Source organism: Juglans microcarpa x Juglans regia, chromosome 5D (assembly GCF_004785595.1).
Source record: "Juglans microcarpa x Juglans regia isolate MS1-56 chromosome 5D, Jm3101_v1.0, whole genome shotgun sequence".
Lineage (NCBI taxonomy): Eukaryota > Viridiplantae > Streptophyta > Magnoliopsida > Fagales > Juglandaceae > Juglans > Juglans microcarpa x Juglans regia.
This window is the reverse complement of record NC_054602.1, coordinates 8675727-8698662: the sequence shown is the minus strand read 5'-3', so window position 1 is coordinate 8698662 and position 22936 is coordinate 8675727. Positions and strand designations below refer to the sequence as shown.

General features: G+C 32.8%; 2 protein-coding genes across 4 annotated transcripts; one reads left to right on the top strand and one right to left on the bottom strand.

Annotated features, from left to right (window-relative positions):
• The first annotated feature begins 2145 nt into the window (after positions 1 to 2145).
• On the top strand, positions 2146 to 6351 carry LOC121264218 (lactoylglutathione lyase GLX1-like). Of its 2 annotated transcripts, none has more exons than XM_041167302.1 (9): positions 2146 to 2235; positions 3096 to 3240; positions 3339 to 3463; positions 4100 to 4164; positions 4251 to 4463; positions 4825 to 4872; positions 4986 to 5093; positions 5198 to 5350; positions 6053 to 6351. In XM_041167302.1, the coding sequence occupies exons 2-9, from the start codon at positions 3122 to 3124 to the stop codon at positions 6095 to 6097; spliced, it is 876 nt and encodes a 291-aa protein (XP_041023236.1). In that variant the 5' UTR covers positions 2146 to 2235; positions 3096 to 3121; the 3' UTR covers positions 6098 to 6351. The 2 variants fall into 2 exon arrangements, with proteins under 2 accessions (XP_041023236.1, XP_041023234.1); XM_041167300.1 differs by having other exon boundaries at positions 2193 to 2330.
• Positions 6352 to 7418: 1067 nt separating this feature from the next.
• LOC121264217 (arogenate dehydratase/prephenate dehydratase 1, chloroplastic) lies at positions 7419 to 16582 on the bottom strand. 2 transcript variants are annotated; one of them, XM_041167298.1, is made up of 11 exons: positions 15852 to 16582; positions 13021 to 13088; positions 12857 to 12949; positions 12574 to 12774; positions 12118 to 12198; positions 11928 to 12023; positions 9219 to 9296; positions 9053 to 9142; positions 8901 to 8968; positions 8022 to 8103; positions 7419 to 7905 (listed from the first exon to the last, which is right to left on the bottom strand). In XM_041167298.1, exons 1-11 carry the CDS (start codon positions 16141 to 16143, stop codon positions 7846 to 7848), a joined length of 1209 nt encoding a protein of 402 aa, XP_041023232.1. In that variant the 5' UTR covers positions 16144 to 16582; the 3' UTR covers positions 7419 to 7845. The 2 variants fall into 2 exon arrangements, with proteins under 2 accessions (XP_041023232.1, XP_041023233.1); XM_041167299.1 differs by having other exon boundaries at positions 7419 to 7902; positions 15852 to 16580.
• Positions 16583 to 22936: the final 6354 nt, after the last annotated feature.

Genomic DNA, 22936 nt, shown 5'->3' with positions numbered 1-22936 from the left:
CAAATTTGATGTATAGCTGGACAAAAAAAATAGAGCATGGGCTAAATTTTCCATTGTTTGATCATAGAAACAACAAGAGTCATCCACCATTATCCTTTTTCTTAGAAGGTTAGACTTTGTGGGAAAAATATCTTTGCATGCCCTCCATACAAAAATTCTGACTTTGTGGGGAATTTTCAGTTTCCATAAAGCCTTTAAAAACATTTTATTAGAGGCCCTAGATGATGTCTTCCCTGTATTTGTGGTAACTAACCCTTGAAAAACCTATATGCACTTCGAACACTGAAAACACCACTCCTTTCATGCTCTCAAATTCACTTGTCTGGCTCATTAGAAAAATTGAGATGAATTCTCAACACTGTCTCGACAATTTTTGGATTGAAGAGAGTCTCAGTCTTAGATATATTCCACCGATGTGTATTGCACTCAATTAAAAAAGAAACTTGATCATCCAATTCAGCTAGAGCATTATTGTACCGATTGCAATTAACAGATGCTTCTTTACTTAGTTCTGGAAAGCCAGGAATCCAAGGATCCTTGAAGATATGGATACTTGTACCATTACTCACACTCCATCTTGGTAGGACCTATTTTAATGGTGTGTTGAGTGGTATAAAAGATATTGTAAATAGTTTTTTTCCCTTTCAAATAGATTAGCCTTATATGTGTCGTGTGGGTATTTATATTCATAATTAAGAAGTTTAAGATTACGAAATTTTAAAGAAAAAGTAGATTTATAAATTGTTGGGAAGGGTGTATTTGCTTATACGAAAAGATTTTATTTGTAATAAAAGTTAAATTCTTAAACTTTTACAATTAATAAAAACCCATGGTATCAAAAAGTGCCTGATGAGCTTGTGTCATCTACAGACTTTCAAGTAAAGAGTTTTAATTCGAATACAGTGTCATGCAACAGGAAGAGATTAACAATCAACTCAAAGGGTTCTTCACATAAAATAAATGTTTATAGTAGTCTAAAATCATTTATAGATTTAATAAGCCCAAAAGAAAATCCGATTTTTCTTAAAAATAAACGAGAATTTGAGATAACTGTTCATAAGAAAACGTAGTGAGCATTTTTCACCAAAGTAGAAAGCAAATGCAATCCAAACCCATCGTCAGAGCATCCTCATTGGCTTGGCCAAATGAAGAGATTGGCTAAAATTTACATAATTAATGTCAAAAATATCCCACATTGAATTGGACAAATCTAAAATAATTTAGACTTTTGCTATAGTGGTTGGCCAAATATAGAGAACCACAATTGATTCAACAAACATTAAAATACTAATTTCTCACTCCAAACAAATATTAAAATATTAGTTTCTCACTCCAAGCAAAAATACTATTTAGTTTGTAATTAAGAAATTTAGATACAATTTTAAATAAGTTTAATCAAATATTTTTTATTATTAACATTAAATGACTTTTGAAAATATGATTTTTTTAATATTAATTTAATTATAATATAATTATTATTAACATTTAATTGGTAGAGATATAAAATATGGTAAATATAAATTAAATTAAAAAATTATTAAATTAATAATATTTTATTATTATATAGAAAATGAATAAATAATCTAATATGAAGTTGAATTTAAATAAAATAGATAAATATAAAAAAAAATAATATTAACTAAATTTTAAAAATAAATTTAAGCAAGCTAACAAAGATGCTCTCGGAACGGTCAAACATAAACAGACGAGCAAAAATGGTAGCGAAAAGTGGCTCCCTCGTGACCACACCTTTTCTAGTACTAGCATGCATCACGCGTATGCATTCTTGTACTGTGATCCGCGTCGTTTGTTTTTATAAAATTTTTAATTTAATTTATTTAATTATTATAATTTTTTTAGATTTTCATATAAAATAAAATAAAAATTTTAATTTTTTTAATTTATATATAAAAATAATATTAAAAAATATATTTTATTTTAATTTTCATTTTCATTTCAACTCTTCTCGTCATATATTAAAAACCAACAAGCGCAAAAGGACTAGGAGACGCTGTAAATTTGCAAAAATCATATAAGAACATATTATTTACAACTAATTATAAAAAAATTATTATTTTATTTACTTTTAAGTGTTGCAAATACAGATATTTTGAATTAAAGTAAAAAATATTTATATTTTAACTATATAATAGTAGTTAAATTGTAATATAGTTGGTGATCTGTCGCGTCAGGGCTTTTCAAACTTTCACTCTTCTCTTCACTGTCTGACACTCTGTAAGCTCTCTCTCTCTCTCTCTATGAATTTGGGATGGAGATTATTGTAGGGTAAATTAGTACCGGTTTTGATTGTTTACGTTCCTGATTGATCTGTAAAGTGCTTCTCTTTCAGAAACTTTGTTTATGCTTGTGAATACGATGATTGTTTCATGTGTTTGGCTGGACTTCAAAAACACCATTTGAACGAAATCGTCAAAAGATTGTTACTTGTTTGTTCAAAATGTTGCCTTTGATTTCCTAGAGTCGCAGGCATTTTCTTAAAAAAAAAAAAATCATAGAAATATTATATTGAAGTCTTATGGAACTGGAAGCATTCCGTTAATTTGAAATTCCTATTTCTTCAATTGAAAGATAAAGAAGACGAAATTATTCAACCATTTTTCTCTTGGGCTAGGGATGGGATTGTTTGGCTTGATCTTATGTTATTTTTCCTTACAACTTTGTTTGCGACGCGTATGAAAGAGAACATTATTTGGGGGTCGGATTGTGGCAGAGTTCTGAACTGGTGTTTTTAATTAAATAGGTCAAGTTTCTTAGGATTTAATAATTGTATATTGTTATCCGCTAGGATTTAGAAGCTCCACTGTAGAGCTACCGAGGATCCTGATCATAGTTAACTATTAATGGAGGCAATTTCTCCTTACTTTAGCTATTTTGACCCAATATTTGTCCATGTAATTGTGGTGGGGGAAGAATGAACAGTAACCACTATTATGGGTTTTTCGCTGCTTGTGGTTTGTACTTATAATGAAATATTTATTTTTGATGTGTGTTATAATACAATATATGGATGAAACTTGATAATTTGGGGCAAAAGAATATTTCTCCTGAATTCATTTCATGATGGATTGACACAGATAAATCGCATTGATTCGGTTTTGTAATGGCTGAGGCTGAACCTGTAACTGTTCCTAACGCTGAGTTGCTTGAATGGCCTAAGAAGGATAAGCGCCGATTCCTCCATGCGGTCTATCGTGTTGGTGATCTTGACCGTGCAATCAAGTATGTTGTTAAAGGCATTGCTGTTGAAGTTTTTAATGAGTTTTGTGAATTGGCTATGCTAGAATTTTTTTTTTCCCCCCGGGGGGGTGGTGTTTCAGGTTTTATACTGAATGTTTTGGGATGAAGCTGCTGAGGAAAAGGGACATTCCTGAAGAGAAATACTCTAATGCTTTTCTTGGGTTTGGCTCAGAAGAGTCTAATTTTGTTGTGGAATTGACGTACAGTGAGTTGCTTAGACTTGTTACCTCGAACTTTTTTTTCTCATGGTACACTGAGTAGTGGTTAAACTTGTTATCGGCGCCTTGATCTGGTCTGTTAGTGCCCTCTGTTGAAGCATTATTACTTTATTTTGAACCACAACAAGATAATGGTCTGTTTTAGGGATTCCTTGTTTAGAATGCTTTAAGGTTTGTTTTTCTATTACTAAGATTGTTTTGTTGCTACTTATCAAAAAGTAAAAAAGATTGTTTTGGCCCTGATATTTGAATTTATTGGCATGTTGCTCAATGCCTAGGATGTGATTTATAGATATGGTAAAGAGAGTACTATATCAAATACTTGGTCATGTTCCCCTTTGTTACCTCTACACTTGTATATCTAGGGATGAATATCATTTTTCAATACTCAATTTGTTGGTAGAAGTAGCTTAATAAAATGATTCCAAATTATAAAAATGGAAAAGGTATAGAGAGCATTTTGTGACAGTTGATACTTCTACTAAGTGGGTGAGATTCTTACTGAGTGCATGATTATGCCTTAAGTTTTTGTCAACTTTATGATCTCCGACTCACGAAATGCTATTCACTTATCCCCAAAAAAATATATGATCTCTGAGAAATTAGTTTGATATTGTTTACAGATTATGGTGTGACGTCATATGATATTGGATCTGGTTTTGGTCATTTTGCTATTGCATCTCAAGATGTAAGTATCATTCTCCATTGTAGAGTGACTTTGATCTGATTTCTGTTTTACTGCTGACACTTGTTATGCATCGCCTGAACTTGTAGGTTTACAAATTGGTTGAAGACATCCGGGCTAAGGGTGGGGTTATCACTAGAGAGCCTGGTCCTGTTAAAGGTGGGAAAAGTGTCATTGCCTTTGTTAAGGACCCCGATGGTTATGTTTTTGAACTTATCCAAAGAGGTCCAACTCCTGAGCCACTCTGTCAAGTAATGCTTCGTGTTGGTGATTTGGATCGATCCATCAAGTTCTATGAAAAGGTAATAAGCAATGACACTTTTAAGTGCATATGTTATAAATTTGATGGTTTGATTAATATATATACATATATATATAGTGTGCATGTATATCAAAAGTCACGCAGCATATTCTTATAAGTGCATAATTTATGCATTTGAAGTGTCAGAGAATTATTTTCTTGTATGATCAATTAGAAGAGATTGAAGACCGGTCTCAGTTTACAGGAGGAAGCCTGGAACTTTTTTGTAGCTATTAGCCTTTGATTCTTGTACCACATAAGCACATTAAAGCTTGCCATGATTGATATAATAATATACATAAAATTCGTCTATGTTCTTCCAATATGATCTTCCTGATCTTTTTGGTTTCCCTTCTATGCAGGCCTTGGGAATGAGGGTGGTGAAGAAGGTTGATAGACCTGAATACAAGGTTTGTTTTCTCATATGATTTTACACAGCAATCTTAGCAGAAGCTGATTAGTCTTCTTTAAGCCACCAAAGGGCTTATAGAATTCCTTAATCTTTGTTGCATGTATGTGACAGTACACCATAGCCATGTTGGGATATGCAGAAGAACATGAGACAACTGTTCTAGAATTGACTTACAATTATGGTGTGACCGAATATACCAAGGGAAATGCATATGCACAGGTCAATTTATTATATTATTATTTCCTCTTGGACTAGTTTTCTTCCTTATGGAAACTTCTGCCACCAATTTTTTTTTTTTTTTGTCACTCTGGTATTCTCTCCAGGTTGCTATTGGCACTGATGATGTATACAAAAGTGCTGAGGTTGTCAGCCTGGTCACTCAAGAGCTTGGAGGAAAGATTACTCGACCAGCTGGGCCAATTCCAGGTCTCAATACCAAGATTACCTCTTTCCTAGATCCAGATGGCTGGAAAACTGTAAGTGCTTTTTAGTAGTGATTACTGTGATGCCTTTTTAGTTGTATCGATTTTATAAGCAGTGTTGCCTTTAGGGTTGGAAGTTATTCCATTGTCTCTGAGATGTGGCATTTGGTCTTTCTAAATTAATGCAAGAGACTGCTATGCATATGATGTTACTATTGTTTTGTGGACAGAATTTAATATTGGCCGGAAAGGGTTTGCTGGTTAGTAATTGGGTATATATAACTATATTTTGATAGAAAGTGAAATGGGCATTCAATCCAAGTGGAATATAGAATGAAGTGGTCGAATCTATTCAAATTGTATGCATTTGAGCTTTAATTATTTATGTAAAATAGACAACAAAAGACACTAGGTTTTCAAAATCAAAGCTCTCATTTGTGGTTAATGAGTAAAGAGCGAGAAAAGAGTATAATTGGCTTCTTTGGGCTGTATTAACAGTATACTCTTTAGGATTGATAATGAATGAAATGAACTGACGTTTGATGGAATAGGCTCATTTGAACTGGGATAAAAGACTTTAGTTGTAGATGCATGATGTTTTCTATAGCTGAAAGATTTCATGGTGTATGTTCTAATCAAAATCCAATTGGATGCGGATGCTGTTGTGTATATTGGTGTTTGTTCAATATCATTCAATTTAACCTATTGCTTTCTTTGTTAACTGCACGATATTGCTCTTTTGCTTCGTACTCGTAGGTCCTGGTCGACAATGAAGATTTCCTGAAGGAGCTGCACCAGTGAAGAGTAACTGCTTAATGGGGAAGACTATGAATGATTGAGCACTTTCGTCCTGATACTCCACTTAGAATAAATTGGCTGTCTAGCATTGATTGATACCGATAGTGTATGCTTGTTTTGAATGTGTTTGTCCACTTAACCAGTATGTTAGTTTAGTATGTATGGTTCTCTGTGCGACTCAGAATCATATTTGAGGTACTTGTATATGTTGCATCAATTGTTGGTATATGGAGTGTGGAGCCAAGTTTATGTATGTATGTAAGTTTATGTATGTATGTATGTATTATGCGTTATGAAAATCTTAAGCCCAAAAAGAAAATTATGAAAAACAAGTTTACAAACTTGTGCATCAAATTGTCAAAATCTGTTTATTATTGGTTCGACGTAATGCGTCACATCATATATGTTTGTAAAAATGACTCATTATAGGATGGTATGGTACCTTTCATTTTGTTTTGCTTTTCACGCCTATTTACGGAAGTAAAAGGTCTAGAATATATTTGAGCATGAGAAGAGGAAAACTTGAAGGCTTTAAAACTACGTACTCGTAGGGAAAAAAAAAAAATCTCGGCCACAATATGGAAAAGAAAAATGATAGTTGTAGTCGTGGACTCGTGAGTGCAGAAGCGTTATGTAATTATTTTGAATAAAGTGAATATATATGGGACTCACATAAAAAATGAATTTTTTAATAGTGAATTTTACTATTTTTTAAAACGGTTGCATTTAGTATTACTCTATGAAAAATGTTGTTAAAGAACTTATAAAAAAAAAAATGTTAAAGACCCAACCATTGATCCAAAAGTTTTAGAACTGTTGGATACTTAGAACTGTTGGATACTAATTTTATTAAACATTTAACCCTCAGGATCAATTAATTTGATTTGATGGTAGCCATTTCCTATTGGCAGCTTTACTCATTTATCAGTATTCAATGACTTTAGCACTATGCCCATATAAAGTACTAAGACATTTTAATCCGGTCTATATGTCACCCCCTCCATGACTTAAACTCATAAAGTGATCCTTGTTCTGATACTAATTGTTAAAATCCCAACAATTGATCTAAAAGTCTTAAAATTGTTAGTTATTAATTTGATTAAATTTTTAACTCTCAGGATTATAACAAATGTTTTTATCTCAAAAATCTTTACAATTTTCAATGATGAATATTTGTTAGACAGAAGAACGAGATCCAAACGAAAATAGAAGGAATGTCAGTTCTCTGTTTGTAGACATGGCACTTTATTTTGGCAATTTTGTGTGATAATACTTATTTTCCATGTAAATACTAATTATTTCCCCAAAAAACAAATGTAATTGCCGATAACGAGTTATTTCATTCCTTTTCTCTATGGTGGTTATTTCCTTAACTCGGTAAAGAAACATGAGCCCAAACAAATTTATTGCCTCCAATTACCTTTTTTTTTTTAATCTCTATGCAAATAGAATAATATAGTATTTATTGGGACTCTCCACCCCCTCCTTTTGTATCTTTCTTTTGAACTCAATGCAATCTTGCTCAAAAAGAACAAAAGATTACAAAGACCTGTAATTTTGGTATGAACATTTGCAGGTAAAATAGAATGGTGAATGGAAATCTCCTTCCATGCATAAACTTGGCCACAATCCAAGTAAAACCTCTTCCAGCACTGGCTTCTGTAGGATCATATCTATGTACAACAATACAAGGTCAAGCTTCTGCTTGCAGGTTTGGCCATCCAAGTCAAACTCACTGCAGTGACCTGCTTCTATAGAACTGTATCTATCGGATAGCTGCCAAGGACACGAAGAAATCTTGCGAATTCCTGCTACAAGAGAAAAAAGGTAACATATCCTTATATACTCATCGATCCATAAGAAAAATTTTCAACTCAATAGGATAACAATGCTGGATTTTCTCTTGCAATCAGGACAATAGACTGACCTGCAGATGTCCTAAAGCATATTGGGCGCGAGGCTCTGCCATTGAAGCTTCAAAGTCGATGAAGAATAGGTAGTCAAAATGCCTGCCACCAAAAAACATTGAGTATTAACTGCAGCATGGAGGATTTCAGGAGACGACTACCATTCTAAAATCCCATGGCCATTTTTCAATAAGTCACGTATAATCACCTTTTTTCCTTCTCTTTTCATCTAAAAATTTGCAAAACTCTTCTTTATTTTTTTGGGAAATCTCTCTACAACTTAACAATAAACTTCTTAAATAGCTTTTATGTGACAACAAATACATCAAGTTGATAGAATTGAGTCCTATCATTTGTTCTCCTTTCTATTTCTATGAATTCTTTTGCTGGAGAAATATTATTTAAGCGTCTTTCTTGGGCAATCAACTACGACGCTACGGATGGTAGCTCAAGTCGAGAGAAGACTAAAGGGAGGGCATCATGAAGACATTCTTGTAGAGGGAGTTTCGGGGGAGTATTAGTCTTATGGGAAACAAGGGGTTGGGTTGGGGTTGGGTAGGTGTGTTTTTTATTCAATTCAGGCTTAGTGTATTTTGGGTAGTTTTTCACGGACTTTTTGGGTCTTTAGGAGCTCTCTAGTATGAGCTAGGTGTTTTTTTGTATACGTCCAGTGTACTTGGTTACTTCTATTGATATATATATATATATATATATATATAATATTTTTACTTATAAAAAAAAATATTTAATTCCACCTGGTCTAATTTTCATAACAATTACTAAAAAGAAAGCCCCATCCATTACATTTAACACCAGTGAATATGCATATTAACTCCAGGATAGCTCAAACATTAAATTCTACTGTTGCAAATCTGAATTGAAAAGATAATAGCACTCACTTGGCACTCCCTTCATTGGAATTATCAACAACACTCAAAGGGTGCTGTTTCCATGGTCGACTCTCAATCTAAAATTTATCCAAAATAGATGAAAACAATCAAAGCCTATCGATACATTGAAATTTAAAAACTTAATTATTATTGGAGATTACCTTAGACAAATTAATGCTCCTCAGAGCAAAGACCGATAAAGCTTTGAATAGTACACCAGGACCTTCTTCTAGAGTAAACACAATGCTTGTCTAGGAACAGAATCAACAGATAAATATTTCATCACCATATTGACAGCAAGGACACAATGCCCAGGAAAAATTATACCTTATATGGCCTATCAGTTCCGGGAATTATAGGTTCTCTTGCAAGTATCAGGAAACGAGTGATATTATCATTATCATCCTGTCATTACAAGGTGGGAACAATCTGGTTAAGCTGCACTTGCATGATTCATGACATAAAGCTATTGATAATGAACAAGAAAAATGGAAGAGACAAATCAAATAAGAATACTAAACAAAGCCTCAAAGATGTCAATATTTGCAGCTATTACATGTAAAAAAGCATTCATGTACAAACTAGCAAGTAGTTGCATGTATCACGTGTCGAGGAATAGTTTTCCAATAACAGAACAGCATTACAAAGATTATGTGTATGTATGACAGGGTGAGCAATTCTGCAGCTTCACTATTACATTTGACATCGGCACATTTAAAAATTGGGTAAGATTTATAGTCATACTATGCTGTTGGGTCTCTGAATTATATGCTAGGCTCCAATTGATGTGGAAAACACTGAAATGGGACACTATCAATTTTTGCGACATCAAGATCTTCATTTTGGGTGAAATGGATAAATTGCTTTTAATTAAGAATTTTAAGGATGAGATTGGAGCTCTTAAAATTTGCAGACAAATTGAAAATTTCCCTAAATTTCAGGGATAGAAAGTTAGAGTTTAACCTAATATTTTTCATTGAAGATGGCGTATAGACTCTGCATGCATCACCAACCCAAAAAAATGCATGAAAATAAAAAACTGTTACAAACACAGAGATTACACAAAAACAAACCTACAAACTGATGTGGTTTCATGGGATCCGTTAGATCTACTTTACAATAAAAGTAACTTTACAATCTGATGTACCATATCAATTTGTGGATTTACTTTTGTGTAATCCCTTTGTATCTAAAGTATTTCCCTGAAAATCTTAGGAAGAAAGATTTAATGGTGTCATCTCGTAAATATATCTATATATATATATATATATAGACATGCCTATCTAATTTTGTTTGAAGACTGCCCTTGTTTCCCAAATTATAGAAGCAAATACAAAATGATGCAAGACAATTAAATCAGTTTGTCTTATTCAACTCTCAATAGCTCTGTATATGTCACTATATGATCCTTTAGTCCTTTAATTGTGCTAGGGAAAATATTGAAAGAATGGTATTCAAAACTTTTCGCATCTTAGCAATTCTGTCCTTAATGTAAAGAAAGAAGATTAGACAGATGTTCCCCTAGAACTAAACATGCTATCCACTTACCACGTAGCAATGAATTACTATATACTGCAAAAATATTATTATTCTGATATAAAAGATAAAATTAAACATAAAACTAGTTCAATGATCACATAACCCAAAAAAAAAAAACAAATGTAAATTTTGAAACAAAGCATACAAGGAAAACTAATTGACAGAGAGATATCACCTCCCAAACAAAAAAAAAAGAAAAATAATTTTACATGATGAGTCCCTGACCAACAATACATGAGATTCCCACTCATCAACCATACAAAATTAAAAAGGGAGAATTTGGCAAGACTGTAAATACCAAAGTTTGGCAATTTGCAGCCTTGGTCCAGATCTGACTGTTATGATCGTGCTGGGTGTCCTATTTTTCATCAGTCTAAACAGTCAAATCTGGACTCTCTACAAATTGCAAAACTTTGGTGGTTTAGGGTACAAATTGAAATAACAATGGAAATTTTGGGTACAAAATGTATTAAAAATACAAAAAACAAAGATTTTGGAGCCAGAGACAAATACATCGAAAAGAAACTGAGCATATTGAAAAGAAAAAGGCATAAAATAACATAACAAGCTACACTAGAAGAGAATTGGTGCCCTGTCTACCCCTCTCCTCTCACTCTACATCCCAAGCTTTCCATTACTTTCTTTCCCTTTCCTGCATTCTGCTTTCCTGGGAAATCATTTTAATTTTAATTTGATCCAATCAAAAAAATACTATCATTTTAATTTGATCCCTTCTAGTTCACAATTCTCCAAACCACACCCCCCCCCCCCCCCCCCCCCAAGAAAAAAAAAATCATAGCCCTCTTCCTTGTAAATACATACTGAAATATTCCTTAAAAGTATTCCTTATATTCTCCCAAGCCATTTTTCGTTTAAGAAATTTATAAAACAGTGAGTTTTTTCTTTTCAGATGGAAACGGTTTTGGATGGATATTGCTTTTTGTGAATTTGGAGTCCACTACTTGGCTTCAGGTTGTTGTAGAGAAAGCCTGAGATTTTGTAATAATTAATAGCCTTCTTTGATTGCATTTTCATTATCTGCATCTTGTCATGGCAAGAAAAAGAATTGAGGAGAATAGATTTGTCAAAAACTCCTTGGGAAAAACATATAAATATATATATATATATATCTGTGTGTGTGTCTAGAGAGAGAGAGAGAGAGATCAGCTTTGCATATCATAATTGGTTGGGTTGGGTTAACCATGTCGGTACCCCCGTTTAGTTAGAGTCCTACCACTGAGAGGAGAAAACACCAACTGAACATTGATGATTTGAGTAAGTGTAGTCAAGTTGGTTGGTTAGGGCTGACCCAATGATCCCCATAAGCAGAATGTTCCCAGTCTACGGTATTGATATCGAATAAAGGAAAATAACGCAAAATCTGTGGTTTATCTTAAACCTATGCTATGAACATTAACTAAAAGTATTTACTGGAACAACCCTTTTATTTCACGTGATATATGCCTAAGTCATATGAGACTGAAAGGGAAGTCTTACCTGGATCTTTTCAGCAAGAATGTCAAGCCCATAAATTTCTGCAGCTTTGGCGCTTGCAATGGCCCCGGTCTCTCTTAGGCCAGTTGATGCCACCATCTGTCCAAAATGCTCAAAACAATTAATATATACAGCGTCTAATGTAATTCAGAGGAAAAAAACATGTTGAGTTCACCAACGTTGAACATATAACCTGAGCAGCTCCAGCAGTATCATAAGCACTAATCCTGAGAACACCTAAATCACATAGCATCATGTCACATTGAGCAAGAGCCTGCAAGTGAAAATATTTTTGAGACGGCAACTTAAGAACAAAGCGAACCCGTGCCTTTCATCTCAAATAGGATTTACTAGTAACACGGTCAGCTCTATTCGAAAAAATATTTTGGGTTTGTAAACCCAAGTATTAGATGGCGAAAGAATTGTATCAAGACCTTGTTGACTAACCTTTTAACTGTTTCAGTGTTTTGTAACAGTTGAGATTGACTGATTGGGACATCCTAAAGCTATTAGGATAAACAAAATTAACTAATATTTTGACAATCATATCAAGTGCCCATGTCATTTGTGCAGAATTAGGTCAAAGAATGCATCAGATTTCCCCTTCACAACAAGACCAGAAGAATGAAAGAGAAGCAAGATGACTGACCATAGGATGGCTCAAAACACTTTTTATCTCCTCTTTTCTAGTGCCAGGCAATCCTAAAAGGCAATGGTTAACTTGCAACTGCACCTCCCAGACTATGTGGAGCCTATGCCGAAGCAGCAGGTCATAATTACGGTGGATACTCCCACCAACAGAATTCTCGATGGGAAGAACTGCTTTATCCACTAACCACAGTTCAACAGCCTGTCAAATTTCACATCAATAAACACATAAAAAACAATACATTGACAACCAATAAAAGCATGTAAATAACAATTATTTGAACCTTGAGTACTTCTTCAAACTGATCACATGGAACGGTCTCACATTTAGGGTATGCTTTTAGGGCTGCAGCCTCACTATATGCTCCTGGTAACCCCTATTATTACAATACACCTGATATGAGAATACTAAAAATTCCATTGGGATAAGAATGATAAAGTGCTATACCTGATAGGCCACCCGTACTTTTGAACCATCACTTGGAGAAGAAGATAGGTCATTTGCAGTCAATGGTTCTGCAATTTATTTATATATTCAAGCCATGAGATTGCAACCGAAAAACATAAATAAATAAAAAAATGTAAGCTATACATTTTACCAAATGCTCAAGTATTATTAAATATGAAAGAAATCTTTATAGTTATTATTAGTAACTTAAAAAAGATGCATTCTAACTTACAAAAACTGACTCATTCTAAATAACTAAAACCATTTTAATTTCAGAGTTGATATCTAACAAGCGTTGTCCCGATCATATGCCACCTAATCTGAAAACATGCAAAACGTGATCATACTCGAGCATCTATAGGTTATTGACTTGTTGCATGCATGAAAAGAGCCATTTTCCAACTGGACAGCATTGACATAAAATTCACAAATTCCAAAAAAATGCCTTATCCATGATTGATGACTTGCTTACCAGAAGTAATCAAACTATATACTCACAACCTTGGTATTTAGAGCAATTCAGCTCAGCCTTTTAGGAAACGAATCAAGATACCCTACAATTCTATACTAAACACACTACAATTCAAAAAGATACCGTTGGGTCCAAACAAAAAACTTGTATACGTATAAAAACATGTACAGCAAAATTACAAAATATGAAAGAAATCTTTATAATTATTATTAGTCAACTGGAAAAAAAATGCATTCTAACTTATGAAAAAAAAGACACTTCTAAATAAGTAAACCATTTTAATTTCAGTGTTGATATCTAGTAACTAGGGAGGTTGCATAATACTTGTATTAGAACAAGCATTGCCCCAATCATATGCCACCTAATCTGAAAACATGCAAAACGTGATTATACTCAAACATCTAGAAGCTGCTGACTTGTTGCATGCATGAAAAGAGCTGCCTTCCAACTAGACAGCATCGATGGAATTCACAAATTCCAAAAAATGCCTTACCCATGATCGATGACTAAATGTTTACCAGAAGTAATCAAACTAAATACTCCCAACCTTGCTATTTAAAGCAATTCAACTCAACGTTTTAGGAAACAAATCAAGCTACCCGACAATTCTATCCTAAACACTCTACAATTCAAAAAAAGATAGATATATCATGCGGATCCCAAACAATATTTAATGCTGAAGTCTACACCAGCCACAGGAAACATTTAATACCACTAAAGTCCAAACACAAAATTGTATACGTATAAAAATATGTATAGCAAACTTACAAAATATGAAAGAAATTTTTATAATTATTATTAGTCAACTGGAAAAAGATGCATTCTAACTTATAAAAAGAAGACACTTTTAAATAACTAAAACCCTTTTTTTATGAGTAAAATTAAAACTTTATTAATAGGAAAAGGCATAGCCCAAGTACTTGGGAAGTATACACAGAAATAAATAACTAAACCATTTTAATTTCAGTGTTGATATCTAGTGACCAGGGAGGTTGCATAATACTTCTATTAGAGCAAGCATTGCCCCAATCATATGCCACCTAATCTGAAAACATGCAAAACGTGATCATACTCAAGCATCTAGAAGTTGTTGACTTGTTGCATGCATGGAAAGAGCCGCCTTCCAACTCGACAGCACCAGTATGGAATTCACAAATTCCAAAAAATGCCTTATCCGTGATCGATGAATAAATGTTTGCCAAAAGTAATCGAACTAAATACTCCCAACCTTGCTATTTAAAGCAATTCAACTCAACCTTTTAGGAAACGAATCTAGATACCCTATATATCTATGCTAAACACTTTTTACAATTCAATGAGAGATGGATACAAATATTTAATGCAGAGCTCTACACTGCAAATTCAACTCATCTCAAACCAATCATTGATGGGACCAACTACTTTTTCAATTTTTCATAAAAAAGTTAAACTCTTTTAAACCTACTTCATACATTTCAACCTAAAAAGTTAAACTCATCTCAACCTAACAAAGTTAAACTCATCTTAGTGGGACCCACAAAATACTACTATTCACAATTCATCTCAACATCCAAACGCAGCCTTAATACCGTTGGGTCCACATATTGTGCTTCTCTCTCACACACACCAAATGACATATCATTAGACCTATATCTATAACTACAAAAACTCAAGACCTACAAGCAGTGCTGAGGGAGAGAGCCTAACCACACCCCGAAGTTTTTTTTTTTTTTTTTAAATACTCTTCCCTCTTTATTCTCCACTAAAAAAAATAATAAAAAGGAAAAATCTCCGGTCCCCTCTAAAATATTGAAACAACCACTTATACTAATGCATAATTTATGTTTCATACATCCAAAAGGTAAACTAACTCACGTTCTTGCCAAAACTTAAAATTTAGCCTTAAAAATATCTAGCCTTAAAGCTTTGGCTGAAAATAAATTTGAAAGCCACAAAATATATATTTTTTAAATTCATAACAAGCTTTCTCAATCCTCTCTTTAGCTCAGTCAATCTCACCTTACTCTCCGTTTGCCACGTAGGTTGATACATGCGGATTTTTTTTTTTTTTTTTTTTTTTTTATCGAATTACGTTTGTAATTTTTTTGTATAACTATATATTGCAAAATATATAGTATCTAAGAAAGCAAGGTTAATTATTAAAAATTAGTCGACCTCCCAAAGATCAATTCCTGCTTCGCCACTGCCTACAAGCATTATCGCAACATGGCATACCAACCTACATTGCTTAATACCATATTATGACATATTAAACATAAGTATCAGGTAAAACATATTATTCCAACTAGAAAGAATGAAGAAATAAATAAATCTTAACACAAAAACACAGTTACAAATGTGAGATTTTGAGTTAACTCACTGGGAAGAAGATTCAAATCCTTGTGAAACCCCCTGGGCTCATTACCCCGAGTCCGCTCAATGGCCCCAGAAGACTCAACCCCAGGCACATGCGGCTTCTCATCTTCCACAGGAGTGATAGCTTGCTGAGTCAAAGCACCAAAACGACAACATTCCCATTTGCGGAACTTTTCCAAATCGAGCTTAAAACTGATCAAAGCGGCCCCAGAATTCCTAGACCCACAATCTGAGGCCCCGAGATTAGAACAAGGATTTCTGGCGCAAATCCAGAGGGATGCACATTTAAGAGCCATTCACAACGAAGCCAATCTTGGAACCCAGAACACGAAGTCTCGGCCAAATGCAAAAGGTTGTGGTTGGTGAGGAGGGGTTTGTTGGCGAGTTTTGGTGAAACCCAGTACGGCATTGTCAAGGAGGTGGACGAGAATGGTAGTGGGGCTTGTTTGGACCCCACAAAAACGTTATATTCGGTCTGTATTTCGCGCTGTGTTGCAGTGAGAATGGAACTTCTGGATGAATAGATTTGAGAGAGAGAGAGAGAGAAGTAAAAGCGTCCTACTTATTAAAGAAATTAGAATGGAGACTTTTAGAGGAAGAAAGACGGGGAGAAAGAGGTAGGTGAGCAAAAATGTTGGCCACGCGTTTTCTCGGATTGCATTAGACAGACAGATAGACGAGAGCGATCAGCATCATATAACCGCTCTACTTATGTAATACTTTGAACAAGTGAAACCTTTGCGGCTTTGCCCAACCAACAGAAGTTTGCTATAGACAAAAAAGTACTATCTTATTAGAAGCATTGCCATTTTTGGAGATAAAATCAGACTGCTTTCCCAATTCCGGCCCACCTACCATGAAAAACTTCCACTTTTCTACTTTTGGTACATGTTTATAATTTACGGAAACAACGTAGCTGGAAATCCAACTTTAGAAAAATGAAATCATTTAAATTTGTATCGTTTCAATATATAATAAATGTTTAATTACACTTTACCTCCTCAGATTTTTACTAAATTTATAATGTATTTTTAAAACTAATAATTATATCAAAATAAAATCGCTTACTTTCAAAACTTACCAATCTCTCATTTTCGTCTACCAGAGCATCAAATATAACGGAAAGTACATCCACGTTCTGTTTATGTGCATAATATTCACTGCAAATATGTAATTTTTATCTAATTTATTATCATCGACTATATAAAATATAAAATAATATATGTTATCAATTAATAATAATTTATGTGATAATTTATGTCATTATATGTAAATAGTTAATACATCATACATGAATAACCATATATAAATTTTTTTTTATACATAAGTTGCAAGCAAATATGAATAATCTATGTACATAATGAAATTATTTGATAATAATTAACCATACATAAAATGTATGATATTATTAATAATTATGCATACTAAAGAGTAAGGTCTAAATTAGTAAGTAGTAACTATCAACATTATAAATATAATTATAGTAAAATATTTTTTTAATGAGTTAGTTACATAATTTATATTAATAATTTACTTAATTTTAATTTATTAATTTATTTGAAAAATAAAAGATGAAAAAAATAATAAAATAATTAGATCAGAACGAACTGATCGGATCAGACCGGAATGAAATCGGTCTGGAGAAAATGATAGATAGTTACTACTTACTAACTTAGACTTTACTCTTTAGTATATATAATTATTAATAATATCATACATTTTATATATGGTTAATGAATATCAAATAATTTCATTGTGGACATAGATTATTTGCACTTGCTTGTAACTTAAGTATTAAATAATTTTATATATGGTTATTTATGTATGATTTATTATTAAATTGATAACATATATTATTTTATATTTTATATGATCAATAATAATAAATTAGATGAAAATTATATATTTACAGTGAATGTTATGCACGTGAGTAGTACATGGAGGTACTTTCCGTTACATTTGACGCTGCTGGTAGACGGAAGGGGAGAATTGATCTGTTTTAAAAGTAAGCGGGTTTACTTTGATATAATTATTAGTTTCGGAAGTATATTATAAATTGAGTGAAAGTTCAAGTGGATAAATTGTAATTAACCCTATAATAAAATACAATAGATGAAGTAAAAACATTAAGGAATCTTCTAAGATGACAAAATTGATATTTGGAAATGCTAACTTATAGTGCTATCGAGTTGAGAAGATAGAAGGACCGATAACGAGAGCTATGAAATGAAAGAATAGTGACTTTGATTAGAATGGCCATCAAGGATGGTGGTCCAATGGTCATCAAGTTATTTTCAAGTAGCTTGGCATGTACTAGATTTTCGGTTCAAATTTGAATATAAATCTACCTTAAACTATTGATATTGGACGCTTAAAAATTTATTGAATTTTGAGTTAATATGATTCAACGACAATTAGTCCCTCCTACCTTTTTTGGTCACATAGACTTTATTCGGTCTCGCTTGTGGGCTCAAGGTTCATTTGGTTCAGGAGGCCGGCTAACTCATTTGGGTCACATTATGTGGGCTAGTTTACATGCATAATCTCGTACTTCCACTAACAATTTAATTTAAAATAATATTCAACGTTAAATTAGAATGTCCAAAAACAAGGAATTTACAAAAAAAAAAAAAGCATTCCAAGTATGAGTTCAACATACAACTTAATTGTTTATTCAAATGTTAGGCTGTAATTACTTTAATTGGAGTGATATCAATAAAAACTGGCATCGGCATCTTCCTAATGAATTGGGTAAAGACCATCTTAAAATATAATTGTTGTTATCTTAATTATCTCATAAATGAATTCAAATGTCATAGAAATAGGAAAAATTATCCACTCGTTTTAAGTTGAGTGAACAGGTATTTTGAGAATAGTAGTAAAAAAATAATAATAGAATATTAAATAGTAGTAAATAGTAATAAAAAATAAGTAAAAAATAATAATAAAATAATAAATAAAAGTGAAGTATTATCAGAATATCTGAAAATGCATTGACATCCAAACTAAGCAAAATAGAAAGTCTGGTGGAGCTAGATTTATTTTATTGGTGAAAACAAAAGAGAGAGAAAAAAATTCCCCATCACCTAACTAATTTGGTAAGCTCAATAACCTAAATCATCACTTTGTTTATTAGCATGTCGTGTCAGTGCTACTCTCAAATTTGTTTGGCTCTGTCAGTGATATACTCTCAAATGGTGAAAGCTAAAAGTACATAATGTCACATGTGAGTTAAACTTTTTAATTAGTATGCTAAATCAAAACTATTATGTTATTGGATTTGTGAATATTTAAGCGATATACCTTATGTTTGAGTGTTGAGAAGTAATTTTAAATATTTTATAAGAATATTTAAATTTAAAATTGTAAATATAAATTATATAAGATTAATTTTTAAAACTTTTATCATATATAGAATTAATATATAGAATAAGATGGTACTGGAAATGAAAGGCCCCACAAGACTAATAGATCAAACCAAAATGATTGTGACAAAGGAAGGAAATTAAATAGATGGGGTTCACATACGCCGGCTGCGCCCAAATTTTCACCATGAATTGTTCATGTGAATATATTAATTATGACATGAATTTGGTCGCAAACCAACCATATATGATCATGATGTCAACCCTAGCCGTGGCTTTAATTCCCGGCCGGTGTTTGTACCATCCAAGCATTGGATCTCATGCATATGTTCCTTCCTATTTTTGATCGATCGACCTCCATGTTATAAGATCTAATTTCTTTAGCCCGCCAAGCAAAGGCCGCGACACATGATCCATCGATGCCAAAATCAAGTTAACTTATAAATTAATGCATTAAACCAATATCATATAACTACATCCATCAATAATGGAATATATATATATATATATATATATATATATATATATATAATTCCCAAATAACGAGCTGAGCAATCCTATGCCAGCTTAATTAAATCCTTAATATTTCCTCCTAATTTAAAGAATAAACGTACATGAACTTATAACAATTATACATCTCTGCCAAATTAATATTTAGGAGCAAATGGAAATATTCACTAAATATTTCTTTTTTGTTCATGCAGTTGTATTGGGCTTCGCTAGCTACTTTGGAACCTTTTTATTTCCGATCGACCGAGAGTACGTACTCATAAGTGAGAAAGTCTCGTTCCAACGGGAAAGTAAGACACGGGAATTGGAGGGGTGGGGCTTGATCTCTTGGAGGACTTGTTCTTAGACTTCGCTCTCTTGAGGACCTTGGTTTCGTTGCTCGCTTTCCCATGTGTCCTTTCCTCTCCTGCTCGATCGTCACTGCATGCAACCCTGCGGCTGCTGTCAGAATCAGTAAAGCAACCAAAGAAGCTTGACAACAAGAAAGCCATTGATTTCTTTTTTTGTTGCCGCAGATAAGAGTACTCAGATTGAATTCTTCAAAAACAGAAAAGCAGCTAAAGAAGATGGCCGGGTGGTCTTATTTGTTCGTGTTGTTGAGCTTTAACATACTAGATCTCTTCGATCCTCTTCCCCCTCTCCTATATATAATAGAAAGAGTGCCAAAGAGAACATCCTGATCTTGCAGTTCCAAGAAGTATCTGGGAAAGCTGAATTTATGTTGACAACTTTGGGTAAATTAATGGAGTCCGGACCCCTGCTCACAGGACGGGGGACATCTGGCATTGGAGGTGCCTTCGGGGAAACGGGATTTTTTAAAGCGACGCAATCTGTGCATGTACGATTGGTCACATTTCTTTACCGAGTCAAATTGTGCACTGACTCAGCACAAAGGCCAACTACTTCGGACGGTCGATTTTCAAAATTTGTCACGGTCATGGGTTTAATCGATCGAGTACGGCAAGTGTCATGACATTGACCGTACCATAAACGTGATTATTTAGAATTGCAATGAACCAAAGACCTACGACTCGGCCAGTCCCGTTGATCTTGACTTCACCTGGCTAATTATCTTACTCATATTTTTAAATTCAGCTACATAACAAAAATAGACTATTTCTTTTAAATGATATATATATATATATATATATTTTTTTTTTTCTGCCAACCATTGTTGTATGTTTTCTTAAGAAATATTTATTTGTAGAACCCTTTTCGATACACTGATCAGCACACTATTAAATATGATTAAAAAAAACATTGATATTTTAACCTTTTTTATAACTAATAAGTATCACAACAACTGGCACACTAGGCTTAGATCATTAGTATTGGAATAGCCTATATTTTGGCTAAAATAACATATTTTTCCTTTTGTCTATTCTCTTTAAAAGAGATTCATACATTGGATTATCTATCGATTAGTCAAAATAATAATAAATATTATTAATTTAATAATAATAATATTTTTTCTAATTTAATTTTTTATATTTTGCAATTCTACTTATTATATGTTAATTAATAATCAAATTAAATTATAAAATAAAAAATTTATAATTAAATTAATATAAATTTGACTTGTAAGCAAGAATTTGCCTTTGTCGAGAGAGATGAGTGGGAGGAGAGGTAAATTAACATAAATTATTTAATGGATTGGAAACAATAATTATACAAATATGTAGAATTACTGTAGCTTGTAAGAAAAAAAATTTGCCTTTGCCTCTTCTAATGTAGACAATTTTATGAGATTATTAGCTAAATTTTGATTTGCATTTATATTTGACTACACCAATTCTAAAGTTTTAGCTCTTTAAAGCATTTCCAATAGGTTATGTAAAACTCATGTTTTTGTAAAATTTGAAAAAAATAGCTTAAAATAGCCCATCCAACGGATTATGTATTTTATCACTAATATCCAATTTGTTGAAGTACCACCTCTACATCTATGGGACACTATACGCATTTGTATAAATATTTAATTCATTTATCTCTCTACTTTCTACTTTTTTTTTACTGTAAGAAGTACTTTTTATTCATTTCTCTTTATGCTTTATACTTTCTATTTTATTTGAAATGAATAAAATATATTAAAAGTTATAATATTTAAATATTATAAAGAAAAAATAGATAAACTGATATATGATATATTGTAAAAATCGGTATGTAAAATAAAAGAAATAAATTTTAGTAATATATTTTAAATGATAAGATGAAGGAACTATTGAGAACTCTCTAAGTAGCAAACCTTGTCGATAAACACCACCTTTGTAGTTTTGGTCCGGACCATTTTCACTGTTCTTGTTGCTTGCTCTTTATAGGTGACATGTTATCTGTAGCTTGAGCCCGAAGAAAGCCCATGAACAGCGCTATTAATTTGCTTGAATGCGAGCCCAGAGCCCAGAGCCCATGCACGCTGCTATTAATCTTCCTGACCCAAACGGCTAAAAGGAAGACCCAAGATGTAGTAGGGAAAAAAGGGGTTCTGGGCTGGGCGGCCTTGTCAACATGACAACACATTTCTGAATTCTGAAATAGTTGCTTTTACTTTTCAAACGACAGAGGTAGAGGGACAGCCATTCAGAAATTCCCGTACGGAGTTTTGTCTGTGTTAAAGCAGACATGTCCTCTGTTCTCTCAGTTGCAAATGTGGTCACCACAGACTACAGAGTGAGTGAGAGGGAGAGAGAGACGCTGACCACTCAGCTTCTGAATCATCCTCTATCATCAACCCCAAGATTACTGTACACCAATCCCACGCTCCAATCATTCCCATACATTTTTTTTTTTCTCAGCCAACTGTTAGCTTGGCGCCGGCCGGAACATTGTAGGCCAATTTGATATGTTATCGTTGGATTGGAATTCATGGATTTAATATTTTTTAATTAGAGAGGTGCTGCGTAAAAAAAAAAGACTATTTAAAAATAACTTCCTATAAAAATAACTTTAATAAATGCGTTAGTTTTTTTTCTTTCTATTGACATTATAGATGTGTAATAAGTAAACGTATTTTTTTTAAAAAATAGTAAATATAAGATTTATATTAAAAAAATATTCTTTTTTTTAAATAATTATGTGATATTTGTACACTTTACAACTGTATATAACATTATTATTTATAAAACATTTTCACTTTGAGAATTCTTTCAAGAAATTATATGCTCACGACACTTCAACCAAACAATTTTTAAAAAATAGTAGTGCTATGTATAATATA

Coding starts and splice junctions, on each gene's coding strand:
- LOC121264218 (XM_041167302.1), top strand. CDS start 3,122: ATGGCTGAGGCTGAACCTGTAACTGTTCCTAACGCTGAGTTGCTTGAA. Junction 3,464..4,099: donor TGTTGTGGAATTGACGTACA/GTGAGTTGCTTA, acceptor TATTGTTTACAG/ATTATGGTGTGACGTCATAT. Junction 4,464..4,824: donor CCATCAAGTTCTATGAAAAG/GTAATAAGCAAT, acceptor CCTTCTATGCAG/GCCTTGGGAATGAGGGTGGT.
- LOC121264217 (XM_041167298.1), bottom strand. CDS start 16,143: ATGGCTCTTAAATGTGCATCCCTCTGGATTTGCGCCAGAAATCCTTGT. Junction 13,089..15,851: donor GGATTTGAATCTTCTTCCCA/GTGAGTTAACTC, acceptor AATAAATTGCAG/AACCATTGACTGCAAATGAC. Junction 8,969..9,052: donor GGAGCATTAATTTGTCTAAG/GTAATCTCCAAT, acceptor GATAAATTTTAG/ATTGAGAGTCGACCATGGAA.